The following is a 14,082-nucleotide window of genomic DNA, read 5'->3' as shown; positions in this document are numbered from 1 at the left end:
TGCAACAGAATAGCAAACCCAGAAATAAAGCTCAGTATTTGTAGTCAACTGATCTTCAACAAAGCAAACAAAATCATCAAGGAGGGAAAGGATACCTGATGCAACAAATGGTGCTGGGATAATTGGCTAGCCACACATAGAAGAACAAAACTGGATTCTCATCTCTCACCTTACACAAAAATCAACTCAAGACAGATCGAAGATTTAAATCTAAGACCTGAAACCATAAAATTTCTAGAAGATAACATCAGACAAACCTTTCTAGACATTGGCTTAGGCTAAGACTCATGACAAAGAAGGCAAAAGCAAATGCAACAAAAACAAACGTAAATAGATGGGACTTAATTAAACTAAAAAGCTTCTGCACAGCAAAAGAAATAATCACCAGAATAAACAACTCACAGAATGGGAGAAAATCTTCACAATACATACATCTGACACAAGACTAATATCCAGAATCTACAAGGAACTCAAACAAATCAGGAAAAAAAAAGAAAAACAAATAATCCCATCAAAAAGTGGGCTAAAGACATGAAAAGACAATTCTCAAAAGAGATTATACAGATGGCCAAAAAACATATGAAAAATGCTCAACATCACTAATTATCAGGGAAATGCAAATCAAAACCACAGTGTGATACCACCTCACTCCTGCAAGAATGGCCATAATCAAAAAATAATAAATGTTGACATAGATGTGGTGAAAAGGGAACACTTTTACACTGTTATTGGGAATGTAAACTAGTACAACCACTAGGGAAAACAGTGTGAAAATTCCTTTAAGAAGTAAAAGTAGATCTACCATTTGACCCAGCAATCCCACTCCTAGCTATCTACCCAAGGAAAAAGAAAGTCATTATATGAAAAAAACACTTGCACACTCATGTTTATAGCAGCACAATTTGCAATTGCAAAAAACATGGAACCAACCCAAATGCCCATCAATCAACAAGTGGATAAAGAAAATGTGGCATACACACACACACACACACACACACACACACAGAATACTACTCAGACATAAAAAGGAATGAAATAATGGCATTTGCAGTAACCTGGATGGAATTGGAGACCATTACTCTAAGTGAAATAACTCAGGAATGGAAAACTAAACATCATATGTTCTCACCCTAAGTTATGAGGACACAAAGTCCTAAGAATGATACAATGGATTTTGGGGACTCAGGGGAAAGGGTGGGAAGAGGAGTGAGGGATAAAATACTACAAATTGGGAACAGTGTATACTACTCAGGTGATGGGTGCACCAAATCTCAGAAATCACCACTAAAGAACTTACTCATGTAACCAAATACCACCTGTTCCCCAAAAACCTATTTAAATTTAAAAAAAGACCCCGTGTGTGTGTGTACACATGAGCATATGTGTTTGTATAGAAAAAGAGACAGTAAGGAAGCAAATGTGGCAAAACAGTAATAATTGTAGAATTAAAGTGAAGGGTTCATCATATCAGTCTTTCAATTGTTCTGTAAAACTCAACATTTTCAAAATTAAAAGGGGAAGTGTAAATAAGAATAATGTTAATGAGAAATGTTTAAAGACATAAAAAGGTGTCTATAATTATAATTTTAAGTTTAAAAAGGAGCTTTCAAAATACTGTGCAGGATAATTCCATTTGGGGATATGTATTTGGATCAATATACACAAATATGTTAATAGAGTTCACTATAATTGGAGCCCTGTAAAGTTGTGCAACACAGCAGCCTCAGTAGTTATCTCTAGATAGCATGATTACAGCAACTTCTGCTTTCTTATTTTTATTTCCAAAAATTGCCTACTTTTACACATATGCATTCATATATACATATACATATGAATTACTTTTTAAGAGAATGAGACCTGGATCTTAGATTACGTTACAACATATTAAAATTTTGCAACACTCGGTCCTATTGAAAACTTGTTTGTGTTGAAGCCAGTTAATCTTATCTTTACACTATTAAGACTATATATAAATAAATCATTTTACTTGAAAATAAGGATGACAATAATTCTAGACTCCTGATTAGCATTGGGAATATGAATATATTGCCCCAGAGGGCATAACTAATGGCCCATGGGTGGGAACCACATTGATACAGAGTTCAACTCATTATGAGACTGAATGTTGCAATGAATAAGTATCCAGCAAGGGAATGAACTGCATCATGATATAATTACCTGTGGAATTATGTTAACCACCTATCAGGGATGACATTGGAAGGAGAGACATGACATTAGATAAACTCTAATCCAGCCTTTAGTCTCTAAAGAGTCTATGGTCAAAAATAAACAGCAGTAATAGGTTGGACACGCGTCCACTGAAAGAAAAATTACATAATAGTCTGTCACTCGCTAACTAGAGACAAAAGAGAAAATCAATACTCTCTGGTGTGGATGCTATATTAAAGAAATCGGATTCAGTAGACTGAATAGTGTTAATGATACTATTAATTACTCAATCAAATTACTTAACCAAAATAAGTGTGTTTTCTGCTATCACGACCAAAATTATTTCTAACTATATGAACTCTTTTTTAACTGTTGGTGTGATCACACAATGCAACACTGCTTTGAAATTTAAAAACTATTAACACATGTAACCATATGACTATATGTCAAAAACCTTACGCTGAGCAAAAGCAGTAATACAATAGAACACATACTGCATGATTTCATTTATACTCATTTTGAAAGTAGGCAAAACTAATCTGACAGAAATCAAAAGATGGTCACAGTGGGTGCAGACAGAATGAATGAAAAGGGGCACAAGGGAACTTTCTGGGGTGATAGAAATAAATGTTCTATACCTTGTTGTATACACCCTTCCTAGTTACATGTGTGTAAATAATTGTCAAAGTTCATTGAGCTGCAACACCTAGACCTGTGTGCTTTTTGTATGTAAATTAAACTTTCATGAAAAATTTAAAATTATACTTTTAAAATATCACTTTGCATCATTGGAAGAACTTAAAACTTACCAAGTGATTTCTTTTCACTGCAGAACATTATTACACCTGATCTTTCACCAGATCTCAATAGATAGCCTACATAAGAAAATGGAAGTACACAATATTAGTATCTGAAAAATGCACAGTAACTCTAAATTTACCCCCTTTAACTTTCTTTGTAGACAAATCTAGATAACTAGGAAGTCACAAACACAGGAAGGAAAAACAGATTTATCAGGCTTTAGCGCAACCAGATACAAATAATTCTGTACAAAAATAATCTATTTGTATTTTAAAGGTAGTATGTGACAACTCGAGGTTAGCACAATGTGCCACTCAATTTGGCATTAAAATTGAGTCAGATGTTCTAATATATCTCAAATCTAGTGAATCAGAATAACTCAGGGTGAGGTTCCAGCATTTGCCTTTTATTTCAGTGCCATAGGTGATTCTTTCACAAGCCATAGCTGAGAACCACAAGCGAAATTCAAGAGCTGTATGTGAGAGGAAATTATCACCCAGGCTCTAGAGAAACAAAATGTAATCCAAAACTTTTCCTCAATTTATTCTCAAGTACGTAGTCTTCTCCAGGCAGTTATTTTTTTTAAGCCAGAATAATGTCAGTATTGTATTTCTTTTTTTCCCCTACATGTAGTTAAATTTCCTTCGTATTGTAAACGCCCAGGGATTTAGAATGAATAAATGAAGGAGCAAACAAGTGATTTCAAACATTCAAAATGCAAAAGACCATAGAAGTAAATGCACCTTTGCAAACACATGACAGTGTAGGCAGAGGTACTGGCCGCATGCCCTTTCAGTTAGAAAAAGCAATGACTGGCTGGCTTCCTGCTCACTAAAGTGGTGTGGCAAGATGTGGCCAACATACATAAAGAAGAAGTTGGTCACTCATATGGTGACCAGAGAAGGGGAAGAACAACTCTTATGGCTTAGTAGTTACAAGAACAGAGTTTGCAGAGGAAGTTCATCAACATGCACTGCTCCACTACAAATCCCCAAGTCTAAAAAGCCTGAAACCATCATTTCTTCCTTTTCTGACCCCTGGGGTACACCAGACAAATAGGGCCACTGATACTTTGCAGGACCCAGTGGTTTCTAGGGGCCAGGTTACTAAAACTTATGAATCCAAGCAAGGAAATAGGGGTGTTGCTGCCAAGTGTTGATAGAAGCAAGGCTAGGTCATCAAATATACACCATCAGTAGCTCCCCTGTTCCTCCCTCTGCACCTTCAACCAGCTGCCACTAAGGCTGCCCAAGACCATCCCTCCTACCCCCACCTTTCTACTCCCCCACCCCAGCCCCAGGCAGTGAGTTATCTCCAGGACACACCTGCTAACCAGTGCTTGCTCTCCCCAGTGTTCCTCCCTTGTTCCAGCCTTGGTCACCTGTAGATCAATGTTCACATCAAAGCCAGAGTCATCATTATTAAAGGGGAATGACATCATGTCACGCCCCTGCTAAAAAACCTGCAAACACCTCTTGTTGGCCTTAGAGAAAAAACTGTAACATGACTCCTAGGACCTTCTGCAACTTGGTCCCTGCTCATCTTTCCAGCCTGATTCCTAATCACTCTCCTTCACTGCTCCCATGCCTCCCTGCACCTCCTCATATCTGCACTCCAGAAATATTCAATTCAGCTTCTTTCTATCTAGGGGCCTTCACACATGTTCTTCCCTCTCCCTGTAGCCATCTAATGCTGTCTCTACCCCCTTTATTGGACTAGCTCCTATTCATCTGTCCAATGTCAACTCATATATCATTTCTTCTATGAGGCCTTCTCTGACCTCCCCAAATCAGAGATAGGAGCACTTCCTGTGTGTTCCCTTGGAACCTGGCACTGCCCATGTGAGAGCCCCTACCACTCTAGAATACATTTTTCTATTATACTGGCAATTTCCCCATTATTCCACAAACTCCTTTAGGACAGGACTTTATAGCTGTATTTCCAGCATCTAATGCCTGCCTGGCACATAGTAACGCTCAGTAAACACTTGTTGAATGAAAGACTAATTTCCATGAGAAACGAAGGAAGGGCTTCCAGATGCTAAAAGGCACTTCTCTGTTATGAACTATCCCTTCCTGGATCCCAGACCCCAGGCCCCAGCCACAAAATGTCTTAGATCTGCCTTCCCAAGCTGGGGTGGCTGCAGCTTTTTTGGCTGCTCCCTCCCTCTTTCTCGTCCTTATCTTCCTAAACACCCTTATCTTCAGCCTGGGAAGAACCTCAAACCATGAGCAAAACTGGGTTACGAATAGGAATACTGTTGCCAGCAAATTGAAGAGCAGAAGAAAGAAGAGAAAATGAGGAAACCTGGGGAGAGGAGGCCAGTGAGGAGGCACCATAGCTACAAAAGAAGATACACAAAAAGGTGTCTGGTGGTAAAGCCTTCCTGTGAAAAATACCACAGACAAAAGTGAGTTTTCACCAGTGAAGAACTTTGTTGTTTCTTTGTTTCACAAAATACCCACAAACAAACAAAAAACAAAGCCTTTTTTGTTTCAAAGAATAGTCACAGCAACAAATACAAAATGGTATTGGGCAGGTGAATGAATTCTGTGACAACTACATCTGTATCTGGTGGCCCCACCTGGCCAGAGTGTAAAGGGTCATCAGCAAGTTCTAAGCCAACTTGTTGGGGCTTAAAAATTCTCCGGGGAGCCGGGCGCGGTGGCTTAAGCCTGTAATCCCAGCACTTTGGGAGGCCAAGGTGGGTGGATCACGAGGTCAAGAGATGAAGACCATCCTGGTCAACATGGTGAAACTCTGTCTCTACTAAAAATACAAAACATTAGCTGGGCATGGTGGCGCGTGCCTGTAATCCCAGCTACTCAGGAGGCTGAGGCAGGAGAATTGCCTGAACCCAGGAGGCAGAGGTTGCGGTGTGCCAAGATCCCGCCCTTGCACTCCAGCCTGGGTAACAAGAGTGAAACTCCGTCTCAAAAAAAAAAAATTCTCCGGGGAGACTAAGCCAACATGTTCTCTTTTCATAGGCTGAGTTCCAGGAGCAGAGGAAAGGAAGAACAATTCTTTAAGATGAAAAAAGGGAGACTCTAGACCCTTTTTTGGTAATGAGAAAGCAGGCAGAAGACACTTATCACTCAGAAAGCTAATCAAAGTGCTAGCCACTTGGCAGCTTATCCTTTCTTTGTCCTTATTGGTTTGCTAGATGGGTTTGAGGGATTGGTACTAACAGAAAACAAAGATGAACTTAACTACAATTGTGTACTATATGGTAACTAAGGAGAACATATTCAAGTAACTGCTTCTCTATCTTATTCTAGCTCTTCCTGCTAGCACTTCTCATTTTAAAAGTTCCTAGACATTCAAACATAAAGCAGTATCATATTCTTCCTTATTCTTCCTAAAATAACTTTTAAAACATAAAGCTATTTTGCTGCTTTTAATTTTCCAATATCATCTTCCAAAGGGTCTTTGAAACCTTTTATTTTGAACATACGGAATAAATTCATTTTTCAATTTTTAGCCATTTTTCCTTTTGTAGAAAATAGTCTGTACTTTAATTCACAGTAATTATATAATCACTATTATATGAATTAAACAATATTTCTATAAGATTTCCAGAACTTGTTTCTCATTAATAATCCTGGCCAACTATTATCACTCTCTAACACATAAACTAACATAGAAAAAAAAGAATTGACATTCAAGTCCATGTTTCCTCAAATCCAGTATTTTTCTAGTAGCTATGGCAATCCAGATATACTTTATGACAGACTCATATGAATGTAGCAGATTCTAGTTTAACTCTAGAAGTAAAATTTAGTCCTGTCATTCTTGCAAATTGATCAACTCACCGAAATAACGCCACTGACACTTGCTTCACCTCTAAAGGTTGTCGGAGTAAAGAAAAAGTCATCTTTCGTTGAACTTTCAGAACAGTAAAGATCTAAGGAAATAGAGTAAACAAAATCAGTTGAAAGAAAAAGGTCTGCTAGAGTCAAGTCTAGCTCTAGAAGCAGGAACTTAAGATTCTGAAATTTAACCCTTTACAAGTACTGAAGCAAACAATATTTACAAGAATAAGTTCCCCCTCTTACAAACTGCCTCCAAGTAGAGGAAATCCGAAAAGCAAAGCTGTTGGATGGGTCTTATCCACCTTACCCTTGGTTTCATCTTATTCAAGGAATTAAAATGGTAGTTTTAAGGAATTAAAATGGCTTGTTTTTAATAAGGGAAATGTGAGAAAGTAGAATGAGAGAGAAATGTAACAAATGATAGCTAAGGACCTTAAATATATTAATTGATTTTAAAATGCAATGTATGTTTTGAAGACTGAAATTCATACTTCCATAAATATTCTGTTTTCACATTTCAAGTTTAGATATTGAATCTTGGTCACAGAAAATAATTTTCTAATGTAAGAAATAGCAAAGTCAAAACATGTCAGTTTTTACAAGGAAAATAAAGAGTTGGTTTTAGACAACTTGAGACTGAAGTGATAACAAGACCTCCATGCTAAAACTGCTAGTTAAGCATCGTGTGAGGAAGAGGGCAGCCTTCCACGAGGAAGTGTCTCCTTATAGTGAAAAGGAACACCTGGGTGCTGGTGACTCAACACTTTAAGCAAAGGATTAAAATGGAAAGTCCCTTTAACGATCTGAGGCCATTCAGCAATCAAGTTATTACAGCTAATTCCCCTTGCTCTCATTCCATGCTCACCAAGCAACCTGTTGATAATAATTTGCTTTCTCACAGAAGCCTGCCCACAGGGAAAGAATGCACCTGTCATGCTGAAGTGAACATTCTGGTCCTCTTGACAGTTAGACTATGTATTTTAAGTTAATAAATTGTCATTCTTATTTTCTATCATCAGTTTCCTGACCTACTACTAATCTGCCCCCAGAAAGATCTGTTTGGGGTGGGCTATTATTGAATTATGGTACAAAGTCTACAAGACAAAAAGACCTACTCTGACCATAGTAAACTCACCAAGTCATCCAAGAGAAAAGCCCTGAGAGCTGTTCCACCCTGTTCTTGGATTCCTGCTTTTTTTCACTAACTCATTACAGAACCTGGGGCAAATAAGGTCTGTAAACCTCAGAGCCAAGGGGTGGGCCATGGCGACAGGGCACGAGGATGCACATTTGATATTAGTTCTCTCAAAGGCAGACCATTGATGTCTCTTTATCAAAGTCTCTGCATTAACATTAGGAAAAAATGAGGACAGTGAGTGTAACTCCTTCAAGACATTCTGCAATAAAAGAAAGGAGATAATAGCTGGGCAGGGAGGCTCATGCCTATAATCCTAACACTTTGGAAGGCTGACGTGGGAGACCTATTTGAGCCTCTAAACCAGCCTGGGCAAATTGTGAGACTTTCTCTCTACAAAAGCTAAATAAATGGGCATAAAGGTGAACAGGTGATAAGACTTCAAGAGAAGTTGTGTTTGGGGTGAGGAGATAAGAGGCAGGTGGTAAACTGAGGGGTTAGAGCCAGTGGGAATAGAAAGATTGAAAATAGGAAGCGGAATCACAGAAAGGCAAAGGAATCAGAGGAGTTTGAAAAAGAAAGGGAAAAGGAAGGAGCCAGGGCAGTTGAGGAAGAGACAGGAGCAGTGGAGGTCAGGAAAAAGCACAGGCAGAGGCTCGGCAGGCCCCCTTGCTGGCCCGGAGACCTGCCTAGGTGAGCCCCTCCATGCCTGTCTCCCATCTGAGAGCCTAGGGAGGAACTGAAGTGTTCCCACCAGGGTGGGGATCGTCTACTTCCTTTAGGTGTGGGTGCTCTCCAGTTCTCTGAGGACTCAGGACAAAACTGGCCAAGGAGGAAGGGACCCAATACGAAAGGTGCCCAACCCCAGATCTCCTTCTATGCTCCATTCTCTGTTCCGTTCAGCTTGCCTGCTCTCCTCTTAGGAAACAGAGTGCCATACAGCAGAGACTTACCGAATAGAAGGTTCAAGTCCCAGCTCAGCGGCTTTCTATCTAGTGCAGCTTTGAGCAAGTCACATACCCTGCCTGAGACCTGAAACTCAGTCTCCACAGCTGTAAAGTAGAAATGGGAATGCCTTCCTCTAAGCTGTGTGAGGTTAAGTACACAGCTATGAATAGTTCATTCCATAAAACTGTGTTCCCTCCACCTCACTACCACCTCCTAGGTCTACTTTTTCTCCTCTTAATCCATCTCCTTCTCTGCTTTTTGCCAAGTTTCCTTTCCATTTCCCTAACATTTCTTCACAATTCTCAATAAGGCCCCCGCTTCCCATCACAACCCACCATCTCTCTGAGGACTAACCCCACCAAGCGTGGAGATGAAGAGGCTCCTGGTGAGGGCTGCACCGTGTGCTTGAGCAGAAGCTGGGTCTGAGGATGGCAAGCAAGGATAACAGGAGGAAGGAACAAGCCCGTCTCTCCTCCGGCCGCCCAGCCCTTCCCCTTTCCTCCCTCTGCCCTAGGTTCCCAGAGCCTGAAGAGCAAAGCCTCAGCGAGTCCTCCCACCCTGGGACCCAGGTAAGGGTGGCCTTGCTGTCACACTCACAGGCATCCCTGCCTACTAAAATATTACCTGCAGCCCCAGTGCCAGCTTTCCGAAGAGCAGGTGGGATTGGGGAACTGAAACTTAGCTCTAAGACCCCAGAGATGGGCAATCCAGATGAAACAGAGAAATCTCAGCCTTGGGAGCTAACACCAGTGAGAGAAAAGGAACAAGCCCGGGCTTCCATCCTGCACGTGTGCAGCTTTGAATGTGAGTGTGAGGGAGGGAGCTAGAGATAATCCTACTAAGTATTGGTAACAGCTGCCAACAGCCACAGTGCTTGTAAATTGTAGGAAGTGTACAAAAGTAGAAGTGAAAAAAAATATTAAGCCAATCTATGTGTGCGTGTACATGTGAGTGTGTAGTCTCCTGGGGTTTTTTTTTTTTCTTTAATTTTTTATTTCCATAGGTTTTTGGGAAACAGTGTTTGGTTACATGAATAAGTTCTTTAGTGGTGATCTGTGAAATTTTGTTGTACCCATCACATGACTAATGTACACTGCACTCAATTTGTAGTCCTTTATCCCTCACCCACTTCCTACTCTGAGTCCATAAAATCCATTGTGTCATTCTTATGCCTTTGCAACCTCATGGCTTAGCTCCCACTTATAAGTGAAAACATATGATGTTTGGTTTTCCATTCCTGAGTTACTTCGATCAAAACCTCAGGAAGCAATGGATGCACTTATGGAAATGCATTCTAGTTTGCTTTTCTCTTTCCCTTCTCTTCCTTTCCTGGCCTACTCTTGCTGATCTCTTGCTCATATTCTCCTCTTTGTCCTCATCCCATCCCTCTTCTCTCAAACATGCCTCCCCTGCTTTGTCCATCTTTCTTCCCCTTCTCACTTCCCTATTGCTCCACCAGTGCTGGCGTTAGGCCACCTAAGTTTGCTCCTGTTAATGCTAGAATCTCAAGCAAGTTCCCCTCCCTCTAAACCCCAGTTTTCTTCTCTGTGGACAATCAGAGTAACCCATAGGATCACTAGGAAAACTAAACCAAGCCATGCCCCTAAAGAAATTAGCTCAATGCCTCCTGCCACAAAGTTAGTACTCAATAAGGGAAAGCAATGATTATTTTTATTTTTCTTAAAATGATTTTTTTTAACTCTCTACATGGAGAAAACCTCCTACCAAATCTAAGAGCCATCTTCTTCCTCTACTGACATTCAGTCATAAAACACTTTTCAGGTGCCTACCTGGGCTGGCCACAAGGTAGGCAAAAATGCATTTCCAGTGCTTTGGAAAGTACACACACAATCTGGGGAAGATAAGAGCAGAGAGACACATAAAGGACCATTCGAATGGTGAGTGTAGGCCAGGCGCAGTGGCTCACACCCATAATCCCAAAACTTTGGAAGGCCAAGGTGGGCAGATGTCCCCTATCTCCTCACTTGAGTCCAGGAGTTTGAGACCAGTTTGGGCAACATGGCAAAACCTCGTCTCTACAAAAAATATAAAATATTAACTGGGCATGGTGGCTCATACCTGTAGTCCCACTGCTTGGAAGGCTGAAGTGGGAGGACTACTTGAGACCAGGAGCTCAAGACTGCAGTGAGCTGTTATTGTACCACTTCACTCCAACCTTGATAGGAGACCCTGTCTCAAAATAAATAAATAATCTTAAAAAGGATGATGGGTGCAGGGCTATGGTAGAAGGAGGGACGGAGAACTATGGAGGGAGAGTGAAGGCAGTCACCAAGCCTACTTTGCAGAGTCAGCTAAGACCTCAAGGATGGCAGTTCTGAGTTGAGTCCTTTTGAAAGGAAAAGAAAAGTTTGCTAAACAAAACAAAGTAACAACAAGTCAAAGGAAGAGCATGAGAAAAGGCCAAGTGTTGTGAAATGAAAGGAAGGTATGAGGAGCAGTGACAGTCATGGCAAGCAGATCATACAGGCATGGGAAGAATGTGCAGTGATATGGGGCTGGCAAGGTAGGTAAGAGCTGGCTTCTGAAAGACAGAATCACCTTCATCATTGTCCTCATCATCACTGTCATTCACTGGGGACTTGGCCTTGTGCTAAGCACTTGACGTGTGTTGTCTTATTCGGTCCTCATCAAAACTCTATAAGCAGGAATTATCATCATCCCTGTTTTATAGATAAGGTGACACAGAGCATTGCTATAGTTAAGATCCCTGTGGTTGCTCCTGCAGGTTGCAGGGAGACAGAAGAGGTGTCTAAGTAGAATGGCGCATTAGAATTCAGCTCTCTTTTCTGTTATCCTTGTTCCCTTGTGTCTCTCTGTGCCCGTCCAGGCTGTCAGAGATTTTAGGAAGGTTAATCTCACAGTATGGGCTGGCACAAAAAGAGATGGGAGAGCAGTGACAACTGACAAATGAAGCTTAATTCTAGAAATGTTTCCATAAACATGCAGTTTATAAATAATCTGTGTGGGCCAGATGTGGTGGCTCACGCCTATAATCCCAGCACCTTGGGAGGCCAAGGCAGATGGATTGCTTAAGCTCAGGAGTTGGAGGCCAGCCTAGGCAACATAGTGAGACCCTGTCTTGTTAAAAAATAAAATAAAATAAAAGGTCTGCATGCTCGGATGCATAAAGAGGAGGAATCCAGGGTGACTTCTAGGTTTCCATGTTGGGACACTGAGGGAACAGAGGTGCCACTATAATGATAAATACAGCAGTGAGGGGAAAGGGAAGAGAAGGCAGAGGGGCAGAAGAAAAAATTGGGATGAAAGAATAATGAATTCAGTTTGAACATGTAGGCTTAAAATGTCTCTTGACCACTGAAAATATCTTCAGCACTAAGGACAAAAAAATGTATTTATAGACTTGTAAACACCAGTATACAAGGAAAGGAGTGAAATCAAGGAGAATGAATAACCTCACCCAGAAAAGACAAGAACAAAGAGAGGTGAGGAAAGAACAGAAGATGAGGAACAAGGACACAGCACTAGGGAGCACTCAACTTCAAAAGAAAGGTCAGAGAGGGATTCACTGAAATGAAATGATGTGGCCTTTCCTCTGTGCCCTCGTCCCCTGGGCATCTAGCACAGTGCCTGGCACCAGGTAGGTACTCAAACTTCGATTGAGTAAATAAACGAAGAAAGGAAAGCAAGGTAGCTTTAAAGGAAGGAAGGATCATGTTTCCAAACACATAAAAATCAATAATATTTAATATGTAATCAGAAATTTTTCATTAATATTTGAAATATTTAATGTTGCTAGTAGCTTACCATTTTTTAATATCTTTTCATGAGAAATCCTAAAGACAAATATTTGTATTTAATTCTTACTCATGCTATACGAGAATCTAGATTAAGTTTTGATTTTTGTTTTTTTGTTTTTTTGGTTTTTTTTTTGAGACAGTCTCGCTCTGTTGCCCAGGCTGGAGTGCAGTGGCCCGACCTCGGCTCACTGCAACCTCTACTGCATGATTCCCATGATTCTCCTGCCTCAGCCTCCTGAGTAGTTGGGGTTACAGGAATGTACCACCACACTTGGAAAATTTTTGTATTTTTAGTAGAGACAGGGTTTCACCATGTTAGCCAGGCTAATCTTGAATTCCGGACCTCAAGTAATCTGCCCACCTCAGCTTCCCAAAGTGCTGGGATTACAGGCATGAGCTACTGCATCTGGCCAAACATACATTAAGTTTAATTTCAATGAGAGCTACAATTTCCAATTTTCTTTTAAATAGTTAACTCTTTTCCCACTAAATGAAAATGTTCAATATGCTACATATAAACAAAGTAAAATTCTCCCATCCACAAAGAAATCCTCCAGGAGCACAAAAAAAAAATCACCTGTTTCCTCATTTTTAAAGATTTCTGCATGAGACAATATAAAGGCATAATATAGGTTAAAATAAATCACGCTGTGGTTTATTTAAAAAAGTAAAACTAGACCCACCATACGATCCAGCAATTCCATTACTGGGAATACATCCAAAAGAAAGGAAATAAGTACATTGAAGAGCTATCTGCACTCCCATGTTTATATTGCAGTACTATTATATCTGCACTCCCATGTTTTTATTGCAGCTCTATTTGCAATAGCCAAGATATGGAAGCAACCATATTTATCCTTGATGAATAATTTTTTTTTTTTAAAGATGGGGTTTCACTATGTTGGTCAGGCTGGTCTTGAACTCCCGACCTCAGGTAATCCACCCACCTTAGCCTCCAAAGTGCTTGGATTACAGGCGTGAGCCACCATGCCTGGACCAATGAATAAAATTTTTTAATGTGGTATTTATAAGCTGGGCGCGGTGGCTCAAGCCTGTAATGCCAGCACTTTGGGAGGCCAAGGCGGATGGATCACAAGGTCGAGAGATCGAGACCATCCTGGTCAACATGGTGAAACCCCGTCTCTACTAAAAATACAAAAAACTAGCTGGGCGTGGTGGCGCGTGCCTGTAATCCCAGCTACTTAGGAGGCTGAGGCAGGAGAATTGCCTGAGCCCAGGAGGCAGAGGTTGCAGTGAGCCGAGATCGCGCCATTGCACTCCAGCCTGGGTAACAAGAGCGAAACTCCGTCTCAAATAAAAAAAATTAAAAATTAAAAATGTGGTATTTATATACAAAGGAATATTATTCAGCCATGAGAAGGAATAAAGCTCTGTCATTTGCAGCAACATGGATGGAACTGGAGGATATTATGACAAG

The 14,082-nt window shown here is 40.6% G+C and overlaps 1 protein-coding gene across 9 annotated transcripts in view; it reads right to left on the bottom strand.

Moving 5' to 3' along the window:
• Positions 1-14,082, bottom strand: part of ATP8B4 (ATPase phospholipid transporting 8B4 (putative)) — a 302,163-nt gene that overhangs the window by 286,701 nt on the left and 1,380 nt on the right. For 5 of the 9 annotated variants that reach the window (XR_012516263.1, XM_074393624.1, XM_074393622.1 and 2 more), the window contains exons 2-4: positions 10,945-11,055; positions 6,783-6,874; positions 2,979-3,044 (exon numbers count right to left, since the gene is read on the bottom strand). Coding sequence is in view for 8 of the 9 variants with exons in the window: in XM_074393624.1 (XP_074249725.1) it covers positions 2,979-3,006 (28 nt within the window). In the remaining variant the exon portion in view is untranslated. Of the gene's footprint in view, positions 1-2,978; positions 3,045-4,295; positions 4,352-6,782; positions 6,875-10,655; positions 10,718-10,944; positions 11,056-14,082 lie in introns of all 9 variants that reach the window. The other 4 variants (XM_074393619.1, XM_074393620.1, XM_074393621.1 and 1 more) reach the window with 4 other exon arrangements.

The sequence above is a fragment of the Saimiri boliviensis genome, chromosome 2, assembly GCF_048565385.1.
Source record: "Saimiri boliviensis isolate mSaiBol1 chromosome 2, mSaiBol1.pri, whole genome shotgun sequence".
NCBI lineage: Eukaryota > Metazoa > Chordata > Mammalia > Primates > Cebidae > Saimiri > Saimiri boliviensis.
This window is presented reverse-complemented; position numbering and strand designations above follow the sequence as displayed.